The 16,543-nt window shown below is 41.5% G+C and overlaps 1 protein-coding gene across 2 annotated transcripts in view; it reads left to right on the top strand.

Annotated features, from left to right (window-relative positions):
• JARID2 (jumonji and AT-rich interaction domain containing 2) overlaps window positions 1-16,543 on the top strand; it is a 215,211-nt gene that overhangs the window by 110,503 nt on the left and 88,165 nt on the right. For both annotated transcript variants that reach the window (XM_050307645.1, XM_050307717.1), the window contains exon 3: window positions 10,528-10,669. In XM_050307645.1, coding sequence (XP_050163602.1) covers window positions 10,528-10,669 — 142 coding nt within the window. The remainder of the gene's footprint in view (window positions 1-10,527; window positions 10,670-16,543) is intronic.

Raw genomic sequence — 16,543 nt, 5'->3', positions numbered from 1 at the left:
GGCTGAAAAATGGGACTGATACTGTTGTATTACAGTTAGGATGTTTCTGTAAAAGTGCATCAGGAGATGGAGGAATTTCCCTCACTTGGTGACATATAGCGACAAAGAGTTGGTAACTTTTCACTTATCAAAGAGATAAAAAGGTAGAACAAAAAGAAAAAGAACAGAGCATTATAAAATTAAATTATTTGTTTCATAAGCATATTGCAAGTTTTCTTTACTCTCTCCTCCCATGGGATGTTACCCCATTGGTTTTCCATTCAGCTGTAACATTCCCCAGGAAAGGCGGGATAAACAAGGCACGATGGTTTTGGCGTAGAAGAACAATTTATTTGTATGTGACTGATAATTTTGTTAATACCTGAGAACTTTATAATTTTTCTCTCTGACAGTAGTTATGCTGATATTTCATTTGCTGATATCCTTGAACTAAATGGAGACAAATTACACTTTTGTGGACCTGCTTGTGTCTGTAATTTCAAACATGTTTAACTCTTGTTTCCAGATTGCATATGTTACTACCAAATCAGAGAAGGTGTCTTGTAGGCCAGATGTTCCTGGCATAGCTGCAAATCAAAGGGCACTTTTCTCCTCAGGGAAAAATAAAACCACTCTGTCCAGTGCCAAGATCAACACAAGGCACACACCACTGAGGGATTTTAATAGTAACAACCCTGTGTCTCATGTCATGCTTACTGTGTGTACCTCTATCTGCTCTCCACTGTGGAGACTGATCTTGCTACCTTTATTTTATAGGTGGGTGAGCTGAGGAGCCTGGCGGGAGCACCTGCTTGGCAGTGGCTGCGTCTGGACAGAGTCCAGGTCCCTGCATCCTAGCTAGTCTCTCTTCCTGGTGATGGTGTTCTCATGCTTGTGTCAAAGGCTTCATGCCCTCTTCACCCACATCCTTCTGATCAGCAAAGGTCTATAGGTTGCATTTGGAGTCCTCTCGTTCTTTGAAGCTTTCTGACTGCTGTCAAAGGAGGCTGGGGGCAGAGGTGGATGCAGGTTGTTGTACATCAAATGCTGTGATTCCTTGTCAAAACACAGGAAGAGAACATGGTGCTCATTTCCCTGGTGTTAAGAGGGAGTGCATACAGTACCATAAAATTGACTGTGTTTGTCAAAACTTAATGATCTTTACACAGCCTGGTACCTATTTACTAGAAAAGCTACTGCTCTCCCCTTATCATACAGCTCCAGGGGCAATTGGTAGGAGCTTGATAGCACAATGGTAAAATACAAGAGATAATGAGCAGCTGTTAGGATGGTGTACCTCAGCTATCTTTCCTTCTCTCTGTGCTGCTTCATTCAGGACGGCCCTAGTTTTTAGGTTTTGAGGTGCTCATTCTTTGGATTTCCTCTCCAGCCCCCCTCCCCAATCAAGAAAAAAGTTGGAAAAATTCAAGAGTATGTATTTATGATTTTAAGCTGCTACTTAGCTCTTTGCATTTATAGGGAGGGGATTTGAGAGATATCTGTTTGTTCACTTAGCTTTTTTTGAGTCAGTATTACTGCTGCTCTCTCCTTCACCTGTGGATGAACACCTGCCTTGCTGCTCATCCTGTTGGGTGCTCCTGTTCCCTCCCTCATCGAGGCCACACCATTGTGAAGCCCAGCCAATGGCCTCCATTCTGCCTGATGAAGAATAAGGTGCCATGTGATTGATTCCCTGGGGCAGTCAGGGGTTCAGAGTTTTCATTGTGTCCTTAGAAGCAGAGGAATGTATTTAATCAGAGGGGTGTGTCTCTTTGAATACTATTTAAAAAAAAAAAAAAGAACCTAAAATAATAGAAGTATGAACAGGCTTCTGTGAGGTTTTCCTGTGTATATATGCTACAGGCATTGGTAGACATTTCTGGGGGGCTTTTTTTGGTTTCTTTTGTTTTAAATTTCTTTCAGATGCATTTTTCATAAGTCAAACTGAGGCTTAAAGAATGTCATATGGCCTGGGGTAGAATAACATTAGGTTCATTTTTAAGTGTTATAGTCTTGTTTCCATGAGTTTAATACTCCACCTTAGCCCCATCCACACTCCCCCAAATGAAAACAGAACAACCTTGAAAGTTGAGAAACCAGAGCAATCTAATTTTAATTAACACTACTAATGGGTAATGGACTAATATGCAAGAAACCAAGTCACAAAATGTCTTTGGTTGCTGAATAGTGGTTTTGGATGGAGATGTAATGGAAATAAGGAGCTTCTTTCAACCTATATTATTTAATCAGTTCTCTTTGGTGATCTTGTCTTTTGACAGGCTGACAAACACATCTTATGCTGTAATGTCATTCATGCTTGGCTTTCATAATAATGATGTATATCTACATATAAAAGCACTCTTCTAGTCATTTATGAAGATTGTACAAGCTATTCACTAACAGTTTTTGGCATAATGGTACTGCTTTATGCATATGCTCCGTTATGTACCACAATCAACCTAATGTCCAGTGGCTTGTCATCTGAAAAGCCCATGTACTGTTAATTACCATCATGGTGGCAACGCAGAGCATCGTGTAGTATAAATGATTATGGTTTCATGCTGTGATTTTTTTTATTTAGAGACAGAAAACTGTTGTGGTTTTGGATTACCAAATGAGATGAAAATAGCCTTTATGACAACTATCGTTAAAAAAGCGGACAGGGAATTTATATCTCTTATCCCAGGGAAAATGGTTGTGGTTTGTTTTGTTTTTAAATTATGTTACCATCATGAAACCCCAGTTCTTTAGTCTCTAAGACAACCAGGGCATGAAAATAGGCCTTATTTTTGAAGCATGTTGTCTGTTTAATATGTAATGTGATACCTTGTCATGCTGTGACAATGTGACAGATGGCATTTGCACTATAAAACTAAATTATCTTTTGTGCATAGCTATACAACAGCTAAATACAGTAACTCTGTACAGTTTGCTGATTAATGCAGACTGCAGATGTTTTAGAGATACCAGTGTGTTTAAACTTTGCATCAAATGATTAATGGCTTTATTAAACGTGCCTACCAAGATTCTGGTGGTGTTTCAGCACGTAGTCTAGCATGTAAAGGGCATTTTTGGTAAAGGCAGATTTAGGGTTACAAACAGTGCGAATTAGATTTGTATTGCATTACAGTTGTTTGTCTGTTACTTATGAAAAATGGGTGAGGACTATTCATTAATGATACTATGCAAGTAAACTTGTATATAAAGCTATATAGCTCATAATAAACTGTAAAGCCCTGTAGTTAAGAGTCATAGAATTGTTTGGGTTGGAAATGACCTCTAAGATAATCAAGTCGAACTGTTAACTCAGCACTGCCAAGTCTGCCATTAAACCATTCCCAAAGTGCTACATCTACATGTCTTTTAAATACCTACAGGGTTGGTGACTCAACCCCTTCGCTGGGCAGCCTCTTCTAGTATTTGACCACCCTTTCCACAAAGAAATTTTCCTAATATCCAATCTAAACCTCCCCTGCCTCAACTTGAGTCCACTTCCTCTTGCCGTATTGCTTGTTACTTCGGAGAAGAGACTGACCCCCACCTTACTACAACCTGCCTTCAGGTAGTTGTAGAGAGTGATGTGGTCCCCACTGAGCATCCTTTTCTCCAGGCAAAACAACCCCAGATCCCTCAACTGATCCTCATCAGTCTTGTGCTCCAGACCCTTCCCCAGCTTCATTTCCCTTCTCTGGACACACTCCAACCCCTCAATGTCTTTGTTGTAGTGAGGGGCCCAAAACTGAACACAGGATTCGAGGTGCAGCCTCACCAGTGCTGAGTGCAGGGGAAATGTCTCTTCCCTGGTCCTGCTGGCCACACTATCACTGATACAGGCCAGGATGCCATTGGCCACCTTGGACACCTGGTGACACAGCTGACTCCTGTTTGGCCAGGTGTTGACCAGCACCCCCAGATCCTTTTCCATTGGGCAGTTTTCCAGCCTGCCCAGGTCCCTCTGTAGAGCCTTCCTACCCTCAGGCAGATCAATGCTCCTGCCCAACTTGGTGTCACCTGCAAACTTACTGAGGGTGTCCTCGATCGCCATGTCCAGGTTGTCAGTAAAGATATTTGAACAGGACTGGCCCCAACACTGAGCTCTGGGGAACCACTGGTTACAGACTACTAACTGGATTTAACTCCATTTACCACCTTTCTCTGGACCCAACCATTTTTTAACCCAGCTGACAGCGTACCTATGAGCAGTAAGTTTCTCCAGCAGAATGCTGTGAGAAATGGCGTTCAGGACTTTACTAAAGTCTAGGTAGACAACATCTACAAGGCTGAAGGCCAAGAGTTGTAAGTGAGCCACCAGTTTATTACTGGTGTTGATTTTCATACCAAATGTTACCTGTGTGAAACTGAGGGCCAGAGTAAATATTTAAAGAGCTGAGGGTAGCAGATTTTTCCCTCTATATTTTAGGCATAGAACTCATGTTGATGGCCTTCCATGGTGTGGTTATGCCCAGGAGTTTGTCCATGATCAGGTGGTACAAACCCTTCAGACCATCATGTGGCATGGCTAACCCTCTGACTTTCTAACACTGAAATAAAACCCTTTGCTTTCTAACATATGTATCAGTTCTCCTAAGTGGGGATGGTGCAAAAAGAAGAAAATCATTAATATTTTTGAACAAAGCTTTCCTGAACAACTCCCAAAACTGCATAGCTGAAATTTGGACAGGCATGTTACTCCCTCCATAAGTGAATAAAGCTTTAGCTCCACGCCTTTGTAACTACAATCTGTGCTGTTTATTACATGCTCTCATAATTGTCATCCTAGCATGATGAGAATGCTGCCTTGAGTAAATCCCTTTTTTTAACTTCTTGTAACTTGTGTTTGTTTTGCTGATTGCCCTGGAAACTGGGCTTTTCTACCAGCCCAGAGCGGTTCAGCTTGCAGGAATTGGGCAGGAATGAAGTGAGAGGGCTGCCAGGGGAGAGACAAACCCAGTATCTCTTGGCAGTAGGAAGAGAGTGTCCCTGTGTAGTCAAGAGGCACCCAGAAGCAGAGTTACATATTTCACCTGTTGTTGAGATGTGCAGTATGGCTCCTCTACACTGTGGACCTGCTGACGTTAGCAGTGCATCCTGTATAGAAGGCCGTGAATGCAGTCATGTTGAAATCGTCCTTGTTTAGGTCAGTTAATGCTTTTGATATCTTTGGCTTGTGTTTGTGTGGTGTTGACTGCTGATTTTTCTAACATAATGGCTTTGCGGGTTGCCTCTGACTGTGAGAACTGACTGGAAATACAATTGAATGTGTTTTTTCTCCCTAGGCTGCCTCAGGACTGGGAAACAGTGAGCTAAAATAGGTGTTGCTTTATTGTAAGAACATGGAAATATTCGTGCTCAGATGCCTTGTTGGCATTAGAGTAAGTGATGTAGAAACAGTGTTTTGGAAACATTGTGAAAGTCCCTTTGCCCAACCAGTTAGTTAACTAACCACATGATGCTGAGATTTGTTCAGATGCTCCCCTTTGGTTTCCTGATTATTCAGTAAGTTTAATAATGAAGAACATACCAGTGATTGTAATCGCATCTATTTTTAAAAGCAGCTAACCCCAAACCCTCCCTTGCATTTTTTCTGTCTTCTTGTATGTTGCTGCTTTCTGCTTCTCTCTTCCTTCTCAGTTTTCCCTCTGTGTATTTATAGTTACACCATGTTTTATTGTATGGTGCATTCCCAGATACTGTGATTTTGCATCACATCTTTAGCTGCTCCTGAGACCTGTCCTGCATGTGCCTGTCAGTCATCTCTCCAGATGTCCAGAGATGAGTTACATCTTGAGAACAGAAGATGACTTGAGTGAAGAATTGTAGATTGTTGCTAGAAGTGGGTGTGCATCAGCAAAACCAGTAAGGTTAGGGAATGTGTGCCAGCATAAATTAAGTCCTGCCTGCACTGAAATAGTTAAGTCTTACTTGCCAGGCTCTTATGAGAAGTGATCCACTTGAGTCAGCACAAGCCCCCTGTAGTAAGCTCATTTAAGCAGATTTAACTGTTTTTACACACACTCTTATTGGTGAGAGGGACATTCCCATTGCTGGAGTAGGCTCAGCAAGGCCTCTGCTCTGTTAACAACTACAGCCAAGAAGCAAAGGGGATAGTGAGATGCAATGGGAACAAGAGGGAGCACGCTCTGCGAAGGTTGTAAAGCCATAATATCCGTATTCTGTGTGAATCGCCCTAGAGGGTACAGTTCAGCTCTCATAGCAGAGCCCTTCCTGCATGTGAAAAAACAAACAAACTTGTAGCCACAGACAGATCTGAAAACATTCCGTGTGGAAGGCAAATAAATAGGAGGTGATAGAAGTCTCTTTAATAATGAGTAGGGTAGAGAAATGGCTTTTATGCTTTCTCTGCCTTGTAACAGAGGGGATGTAATAATGACATTTGCTTTTTCTCAGTGCTGATAAGTCGATTTCGTGTGTGTGTGTGTTTTTAAGCAGCATGTATCTAAAACTGCAGTTTGGTATTGCAGCATTTGTGAAGTTTAAAAAAGAATTCAGCAACACTGTATGATATACATTTGAGTGCGGATGTTAAGGTCTCCGTGGTTCGGTTTTAAGCTACTCTTTTTAATTATTAGGAATTAGTAATTGGCCTTTCTCCTAAAGTGTGAAGTCTCGATCAGTTAGAGCAAGAGCAGTATATTTAAGGGATCACAGATGTCATTTGATATGCAAGTTCCTGTATTGTGACTTAATTAAATAATTCATTATTACTGACTTAATTAAAGTAGTGTTTATTCAGTGACTTTGAGCCATTCAGTGTTTCAGTTCCATTTAAACTTTGGCAGCAAATATACACTACTATTCTGTATGTATAAATTATGATTTCATATAAGTAATTTTAATATATGAAATCCTACACTGACTTATAATGCAAGTTGCTATACTTCCAAATTTAATTTAATGAAGTTTAGTTTTTTAAAAAATCTAATTTGACTTTTAAAACAAACACTTTTTATTAGAGGAATAAAGTCTTATTTTTATCAGCCCTGATTTATTCTGCCTAGTTATTCAGGTCTTGTGGTTGGTCATGAGTCCAGCTGCCAGGGGAGAAGGCAGTGAGAGCTAGGGCTGCGATGAGCCTAGTGGGCAAGGGGCAGGCAGCCTCTGTCAGCTCCCTGGCAGCTGAGAGTGTCATGGGCTTCGACGTGAGCCAGGGCTTGCTGCCATCGTGATTTAGAGGGTGAAGGGCACAACCGTGGAAAAACAGTAGAGGAACTGTTTGTCCCTTTGGTTTGATTTGGCTCTTGAGGGCTTGCTGATTCCTTGACTTTTGCTGGATGCTCTGAAGTAGCCAGGGTTAAAGAGCGGTTTAGCTTTCCAGACTATTGCTTTCCTCTCTTCATATACATGTGCAACTGCAGTACTCAGCTTTTAAGAAATGCCTGCTGCTTCCTGTAGGTTGGTTGACCTTGGAGAGTCAAACCTGCATGGACGTGCACCACACTCTCTTCCTGCAGTGCACCAGCAGATCTGCGTGTCCTGTCAACTGCACTGGTGCCAACCAGTGATGATGGGAGTGCCTGAGTGTCACTTGGCAAAACTGTGGGGTTCCCATCCCATCCTGGGGCCTCCAGACCTTTTATATCTCCCAGCTGAGGCACGGCAGAAAAGAGCATGGTTTATTGCAGTTAGAGAGAGCAGGAATGGCATTTGAAGGAAAAGGTATCTGGGGGCAAACTGAACACATTTGATATAAAAATGATTGAGTGGCAATAAACTTTATAACAGCGTGCTTCAGCATGTGCTTTCTCTCCAGTGCTTGAAAGGAGGCTTTGGAGTGTGGCTGTCTGTGTCTTTCATTACTTCAGCGTAGATTTTGCAATTATGCTAGCCCTGAAAACCTGTAGAACATGACACCCATTCCCAGTATTTATCAGTATCTCTCATTTGTAGTTTAATACCTCTCTTTTAGGGCTCTTGTTTTAGTCAGTTCCAGTGGACGATAGCTAACATCAGTTATCAGCAATATTACTGTGGTTTGGAATGGTGCTGGTTATGATGAATAATATTAGGCAAACCGATATTTTTTTCCTTAAGGGACACAAATCATGCTTGTCTCCCAAGTGAGCTGATGGCTTGGCAGGGTGAAAGGATGAATAAAAATTGCCTTCCAAGTGCGTGCAAGTTGACAGCCCGAAAGGTGATTTTCTTGACTCATATACTTCAGGTTGCTGGGTTTTACATATGGCAAGTCTCCAGAGCAAATATTGCTTTTGGAAAACCTAATCAAATTCTGCCATAAGAGTTAAGTTACTGAGTGTCAGGCCTCAAATGATATGCTTGATTTAGCCTTCTCCGGAGTTCAGAAATTGTAAATTTTATCAGCAGTGGTTTTATGGAAAAATGCAAAGCAAAAGTTGAAACTTTCTTAGGAGCAAACTTGGGCACTAGGGCTTCTTAACAGAGTGAATTTGGCATAGAAATATAATCTGTTCTGTGTTTTCTAAATGGTTACCTTCATTTTCTCAGGAATTGAAGGGAAGCTGTCATCCCACGTCATATCATTGTGCTGTTACATTACAAGCCTGTTGTAGTATCATGTGCTGATACTGAAATTTTTATTATTTGTAGGGTCACAGTTTGAGATCCCTTTAATGGAAATGAAGTATCACAAGGAATTTAACAAAAGAGGAGAGAAAATGTAAATTGGGTCATTTAACTTCTAACTGAGGCTCTTTGGCTGGCTAGAAGAGACATTTTAATACAAAAATTGGACCATAGTTTCAACTTTTGCTCTGTGGGCTCCATATTAGGAAAAAAAATTGAGTTACTAGTTCACTGACTCTTCCCCAGGAAAAAAGTAGTCCATGCTTCTGCTTTGTAGGGGATATTTTTAAAACAGCATACAAAATCTACAGCATATGGTCACCATATAGCTGCTCCTGACTTCAAACTAAGAGAAATTTGTTGTAGTTCAAGAATGAATATGAGCAAACTTTGATTAGAAAAAGAGAAGAGAGATACGATGTGGTGATATGATGCAGACTTGGTATTAGGCTGTTTAAAAGTGGGTCATCAGAGCTGTTGGATTGGAATGGGTGTGTGCTGCAAGGTTTGGAGCCTGCTATCAGGGGAGGCACTTCTTACAGATGTAGTGCCCAAGCGAGCAGGGAATAAATGGCCTTGTGGGGAATGAGTATTTGACTGTGGCTGTGCCGAGCTTCTGGTACAGCAGCTCATTGGAGGTGTCTTCTTCGTCAGTGTCTATTTGGAGCTGAGCTTGGTTGAATGCTTAGTTGTGCAATGAGTAAGTGCATTGATGGTGCTGAACGGTGATTTTCCTGAAAACAGAGGTCTGAAATGGTGTAGCACTGATGTAGCGCTGGTGTAAATTCTTGAAATGCTTAGTAAGCATTTTCAGTGTAGTACTATTACAGGCTTTACTACCTGGCTCATCTTGGAAAGGGTAGCCGCTCCTTGCCCCCCTGCCTTCCCCTCCTCCCCTTTTCTTTTGCAATTATAGAAAGGTGCAGTTACAGAAAGGGAGACTGAAATGGCTAAGGGAGGGAGAGAAGTCCTACCAGCATTTCTCTGAGGAAATAAAGCTGTGAAACAGCACCTTGTTATGCTATTTGCAAAACTATTTGGGTGGAGAGATGGGAAAGCATTCTCCCGGATAAAATTGCAGCTCCTCTGGTAATAAGCTCTTAAAACATCTAGTAAATAGTGAGCTGATAAAATTGTTTCCTCCTTCTCAACCCAAAGCCTGCTGAATAGTATGTTAGTTACTATTTTAATTCTTCCCTAAGTATAAGCGGTTTCATTTCTGTCTGCTGTTATTTGTAAGAGTCATATTATATTGTAGGTGCTTGGTTGAGTAGAATACGCAAAATTTGTTAGACATTATGCTTTTATAGGTCCAGTGCTTCTTCCATCTATGTGACTTTAGGAGGCTGCTTGCTGTAATATTGCTTTGGGAAAGAAAAGGTGCAAAAGGGGAGACAGCTGTGGCTTGTATACCTTTGCTGCCCTGGCTACTTTTTCTGGCAGTCTGGAGTTCTTGTAGATGAGCGACACTTGGCGAGAAGAATTGGAGTCGAGAAACAGACGTTTGATGTTCTCCCCTTTGGGATTTAGGATTTCTTTTAAAGGATCATAAATTGCAGTAGTTGGAAGCCAGCAGAATGAAGAGCAAGATGATGACAAGTTGGACCAAGTGGTTTAATTTTATATCAATCTACAGTTAAATGCAAAAGACTCTTTATCTATGCCAGTCAATAGGAGTTAAGTAAAACAAGGAAAAGTTTGACTAAGCCATGTCCCTTTTTTGAATGTGACAAGATTATAAATACTATTGCACCCATAGTGTGGTTATTTGAGATTGGGGTCTTACGGTTAATCAAATCAGAAACAGGCAGGTTTTTACTGAAGTATCTCTGTGCAAAGTCAGTGTTATCTGTATATATCTTTGCAAGATGGTTGCTTTGGGCATCAGGTCTTTATTGTTAGTGTCACACCTGAAGTTTTATAAAATCCATTTGGCACTGGTAACATAAGCTTTTAATATTGTGCATTACTTTGTCACATTTGCAGGACTTCTCACTAATGGCCAATCTAAAGGATTAGGACCAGGATCAGAACAGCTGGAGAATGAGAAGGACGACGCATCGCAAGTGTCGTCAACGAGCAACGATGTTAGTTCTTCAGATTTTGAGGAAGGGCCCTCGAGGAAAAGGTTAGTAGTGCATTATGATTAAAGTATAGCTTTTCTGCATTGTCCTTTTTGTCTTACAGTGTTGTGATTATGTTATTAGTAGGGTATGGTTACACATACCACCCTACCAGAAACAGATTTTCCAGCGTGGATGCCTTCTAGTAACGGTGAGGATATAGCAAACTTTGCTTCACCCAGTGGTACAGATGGTTCTTGTTGTTGTTTCGGAAAGCATGGAAAGGCGGTTGTTATTTTGCAGTAGGTAAATGCTAATTTAAATGTCTTAGGACTCTCTACCCTCCTGCCCTCACTCCTCCTCTCCTGGCTTTGACCTCTCGGGTCATGTCAACACGTATGTGCGTATAATTTCAAGGAAAGCATCACTAAAGTAGTTAGCATTACTGTTGTTATTTTTAATTTTCGGTGAATGAAACCATGTAAAGTTAAGAAAGAAGAAAAAAATAAAAGAGATGCTTCTGAGAAGAGAAACTATGTAGTAAGGTGTTGTGGTCGGTATCAGTTGCAAAGGACTACTTTGAGATACTACTGCAGCAGACTGCCTCCTCTTTCCTAGAAGTGACTGAATGTGTAAAATGTGGGTTAAAATCATAGGACTCAAGCCAATCTATTAGAGAAAATATGCTGAGAATGCAGGAGGCTGGGAGTTGTCCTCTGGATGAAGTAAGAATGAAAACAGGCCTTCTGAAAAATGCTATATAAAAGAGAGAAACAGAAATGCTTTCTCAACCTTTTTCTTCCACACTCCTCACATTCTAGTCCCAAGCCATCAAATAAAGTTCTCTTTCGAAGAAAAGAAGTATTCCTGCTTTGTGTACGACCTTATGATTCCACTGAAGAACCCAAGGGGGTGAGGACACTGGTACTTTCCTGGACACCCTCGTGTTCCTGTTCCAATGTTCCCCACCTCTGGTCCACACAGTCTTTTCTATCTGTCCAGGCAACAAACTCAAAATCTAGTTAATATGCCCATCTGATCTTAACTCATTTGGTGTATCAGAGTAAAATTTCTGTTATCTTCCATACCTGTAGAAATTTTGTAAGGCTTATTGCATTCTACTGCTGGTCAGGGCAAAAGATTATGTGTGTTTATTTTGGGCTTTATGAGATACAACAGAGGATTGAAAATTATTTTTACTGAGCTATTTAGGTGACATCAGCTGTAGGTGTGATCCTGGGAGGCAGGGGTCATTATTTGATGACCACTGTTTGTTGCTTCTTAGGAATTTTCGGTGCCCTCTGCACTTGCTTTGTCCCCTTGTTCTCCGGCTGTGCTGACAGAATGGCATGCAGGGTCACACCTTAAGTAGGTTCAAGGAGCTGGTTAGGATTAAAAGTAATAGCAAGAGAAGATGAATTGAGGTTTTTTGCCAGGGTTCTTTATTGTTAACGTGCATGAAGCTTTGATCTCTTGTTCACGGCGTGGTTGTAGGAGCAGCTGCCAGTGCAACCAGGGGAACATCCCCTTCCTCTCTTGGGACTGGCGAGGGGCAGGAGGGCTTGTCCCTTACGCTGTACCTGCTTCTGGTACCCTGCACAGTCCAGCTTCAGAAATGAGTGGTATTGCTACTTCACCAGTCTCCTGGTGAAGAAACTGCAGAAATTGCATTTGAGTATTCTGGGTGAAATATTTTTGGAGGAGTATTTGCTAGGTTTGGGATGAGGAAATTCAGACCTTTGAGAAACAGCCTGGTGGTTCAGACATGATAACAGGGAACTCAGTGCCTTTAGTACTTTTCAGGTTAAAAACAAAAAAACCCAGAAAAAATCAGCTCCAACACAGAACCCAAGATGAAAACTATTTTTCTGGCTTTTGTGGAAGGCAGGGTATCATTTCACTACTTCTTCGTGCATCGTGAACTGTTGAAATAATATTACGGTTGTTACTGCAGCTGCTGTGAAGGCGAAATGTTCTTGTTTCGTTTCCATTTACACCCAACACAGACTTTTATCTAATTTTTTCCTCCCTCAGTTTCCTCTTTGCAGACAGACCTTTTCTGGGCTCCTTCTCTTAAGCTGTACTGAAGCACGTTGAGTGTTTTGATACCATCTTCTTGTTTCCTTTTAGGCTTTTTGTTTTGTTTATCTGAATATGTCATGTTTCTTCAATCTATGTCATTTTGGGATCCCAGAAAGAGTTGTGTCAGGAATACTGGGTGAACAAAGGACACGCAGGAAGATGAGGAGCGGGGAACAGGACTGAAATAGAATTTTTGGGTTCACTGCCTCAGCTTATGAAGTTTTGAGAAGTGTGCCCTCCTTGTCTTTTCCCCGGGCTTTCTCAAAATCAGACTTTTCAATTGTCTGTTCAACTGTGTGTACAAGTAATGACGCTCTTGTACTAAGATACATGTTTAAAGACTGTAGCTTTAGCATGTACTCTGAACCAACCATTATGTATAAGTTACTATTGCGTTCTTTATGGCTTGCAGGGGGAAGGGGGGTGTGTTTGTGCATGGCAGTGGTGGTCTTTTGGAAATCTGAATCTGTCATCTTCTAGAGGAATGGGATGGTCACCTATCACACTAGTGATGGAAACAAGAAGAGTAAGAAACTAAGCACAGTGAATAAAGAAGTCTGTTTTAAGGGATTCCATTTTGTTTAGTAGTTTAAGGCTCTGGTTTGACCTTTCAGTTCTTCAGTGTAATGGAAGGCTGTTACCATGGAGGCAAACAGTCTCTTCCCAGTTTCTTCTTCCCACCTCTTCCCATTTGTTGTGTCTAGAAGTCTTTTGGCCCCAGGTCCGTCAGTACACTGCACTGATCTGGCAGCATTTCTTCCCTTTGCCCGGAGCAGGTACATTATATAAAGGGAATAGAGAGATAGATTCATACATGTGTGCAGCATGTGTGTGTTTTTAATTTCCGTTTATAGTTGATCCAAACTCCTCCAGTTTCAGGGACAATTTGCACGAAAGCCTGCATGAACAGCAAGTGCCAATTCTTGGAGCAGACTGAGTGAAGGGTGCATTTGCTAGCAGTTAGCATGACCTTGTGGTCTCACTGTGCCAGTCATATCTGGTGTAGTTTTTCCTTGGTTAAAACTAGGCAGTGGATGCTCCCAGTGAGTTACTGGTTGGAGAGGACTTAACTTTGGTAGGTAGATGCTGACAGGCATCTGTGGGGGAAGGTAAATCCCTTCCAACCTGCCTGTCTTTGACCAGTGAAGAGATTACTGATGGGTATTTCTTATTTCACATATGTATGCTGAACAGAGTAACACAATAGTAGAACCCCCAACCAAGCCCAGCTGAAGGTTAATCACATCTATTTTTTTCCAGTTTCAACGCCTTTTCTAGTAATGTAATATGACTGAGGATCTACACATGCCATAAAGAGGGCATCATGGTGGAAGGAAAGAGATTGCTGTTCTGGTGAAAGTATACAGATTTAATATAATACTCCAGATTTTGTTCAGAAACTCACTTAGATACTTTGTTTGATGGACTAGGCTTTTGAATTCAGCATCCTGACACTGTTAGGCTTCAGCTGTTTTCAACTATTTGGTGGGTAGTCAGCAATTAACACCTTTGCTCTCTGGGGACTGGAGGAAGTTTCCTACACAGCCAGTTTTGCAGCTGATGTGGAAAGTTCCATCTCCATTTTTTGAGGTGTATTCTTTTCTATTGCAGCAGTAATCTGGAACAATTCTAAAGGTATGCAGCCTGCCTTTTGTGGTACTGCAGGTTTCAGCTGTTGGTGGTGGTAAGGAGGAAAAGGAGTTTGTGTATAGCTTTGCCTCTGCACAGTCTCCATATAAATCCAGGAATTGTAAGCCCTACTTACAGAGTAAGTGGGATTTGGGGAGGATTGGCAGTGGCAGTAGTGGCAAGCTCAGTACTTCAAAATACTTAGATTTGTTTGAGTTTACACTTGAAGGATGGAAAATACTTGCTTTGATCTGAGTTGTGTGTATTACAAGTGATCAGGTCTGAGGGGAAGCAGTGGGTTAATCCTGGGTTGTACAGCTTTCAGCCAGTAAAGGTGAAAGGTGTCAGCATTATTCTAACATTTGGCAAAAGCTAAGCATTCAGATCTTACACTGAATCTGTTGTGCAATGCGTTGCTGTCTAGTTGCCATGTAAGTGAGAGCAGTTGCTAATTTGTTTAATGCTTTGGAGAGAGGAGAACAAAAGTGTTGGTATACAGGCTTCATAAATTGTCAGGTTGGGTGGTCTTCACCATGTATAGATTGTACATTTTCAAAACCTATTAAAAAAGGTAGTTGCTGAAAGAGAAGTGTAACTTCCATGTAGCTGCATGTTTTTGTTGTGGATCTCCAGTTTCCAGCTGTGATTCTCAGTTGAGAAGATCAATAGGTAACTGGCCAAAGGTGTTTGGTCACTCTGCTGCATGTTTGTGCTTTTTTATGGGCAACTTTTTAGACTACAATTGCTGGCAATTAGTAACAGTGTGCAGAGACAGCTATATGTTTTCTAGGAACAAGTTGCCCACATTACCCAAGAAGGGACATGTGCAGAGCAGACTTGGTGTGACAGTAAGTTGATCTTTGGTGATAATAGGCTACTGCTTGTTTCCTGTTACCAGTCAGGTGGCTACTCATTTATGTGGCTCCCTTCCCAGAAATGCACACAGGGAATTGCCAAATGCACAATTTTTTTATTGTAAAGTTGTGTTAATAGAAGGCTGTGAGAAGTGGAAGGAGGCTGATTGATTTTAGTAACTGTTTAAGCTTTAAATTTGTGTGGTTTTAATTTAATGTTAGAACATTCTTTCCACGGCGGGGGGAGGGGGGGAAGGCATTGGTTTAGTTTAGGAGCAAAATAAAGTTTGAGGAATTTCCCCCATTGCAGTAGCAGCAGAGTGGATGGACAGTGTCCCTTGGTCAAGGGTTGCATAGCTCCTTGAAGAGGACACTTCATCCAGTTCTGCTACAGGGAAAGTTTTTGGCTGCAGGAGAAAGGAACAACCCACTGGGGAGTAGTAGTGTTTTAAGCTGCCACAGCTAGACTGGCCAGAAATTGCTTATTAGGAACCTTCTGGGGCCTTTAATTAATACAGCAGCTTTCTGCTAACGGTCTCAAGCATGTGACAATCAGAAGTGTGATTGTGTGATACAGCAAGGCCAACCCAGGGGATGTGCTCCTGCTCCTTGCATTGTGCTGGCTCCCTGCTGCCTGCTCCATTTTCCTGTTTGTCTTTTTTTAGTTTTATTTTTAGATGCCAGTTTAACTCCCTGAACTGGCTCATTGTGGGGCAAGATGAGTGTTAAGGTTTGTCAAATGAAAAGGTGGGAATATGTGGCCAAGGGGAGGGAGACAAGCATGCTGATCTCCTTTGGCTGGTGACTGCACAGCTGCTAGGCTGGCAGAGCTGTTTTGCACCCTCAGCACAAAAAAAAAGCCAGTCAAGGGTAGGCAAGCTTTTGCATATTAGGCAAGCTGCTAATTTAAGTGGTTTCTTTTAGTGATATATCCTTTTCAACTTGAGCTGCAAAAGACTTTCTTGCAGTAGAGCTGTCAAAAGGTTGAGGGGACTTGGGGTTGGTTTCTTTTTTTTCCTCTTTTTGTCACATTGTTTTTATAGCTAATAATGAACAGTCTATTTAGCACTAGACTTAGCACCTTCCATGCAAGATGTAAAACAAGGTCAATCCTGTTCCCACATATGTAAATTTGTGAGGGATTTCTACTTGGTATTGTAGGTGATGGAGAGAGCAGTGTATTATGACTCGGGTGTGAAAGCAGGAGACTGCTCGTAATATCAAAGTGTTTTTCCAGGACCTTTTCAGTGAATAGTCTTTTCACTAATTGGAACACTATTTGTGTTCAGCTGTTGCCTACTACAACACAGTGTAAGCCCACTTATCAACCAGGTGCTTCTATTATTTTTTTCTAATTTCGGTAGGCTATGCAAA

Source organism: Myiozetetes cayanensis, unplaced genomic scaffold, assembly GCF_022539395.1.
Source record: "Myiozetetes cayanensis isolate MyiCay16 unplaced genomic scaffold, myiCay2020 scf1, whole genome shotgun sequence".
In the NCBI taxonomy this organism is placed as follows: Eukaryota; Metazoa; Chordata; class Aves; order Passeriformes; family Tyrannidae; genus Myiozetetes; species Myiozetetes cayanensis.
Note: the sequence above shows the minus strand (reverse complement) of the source record. Positions and strands in the feature narration are given on the sequence as shown.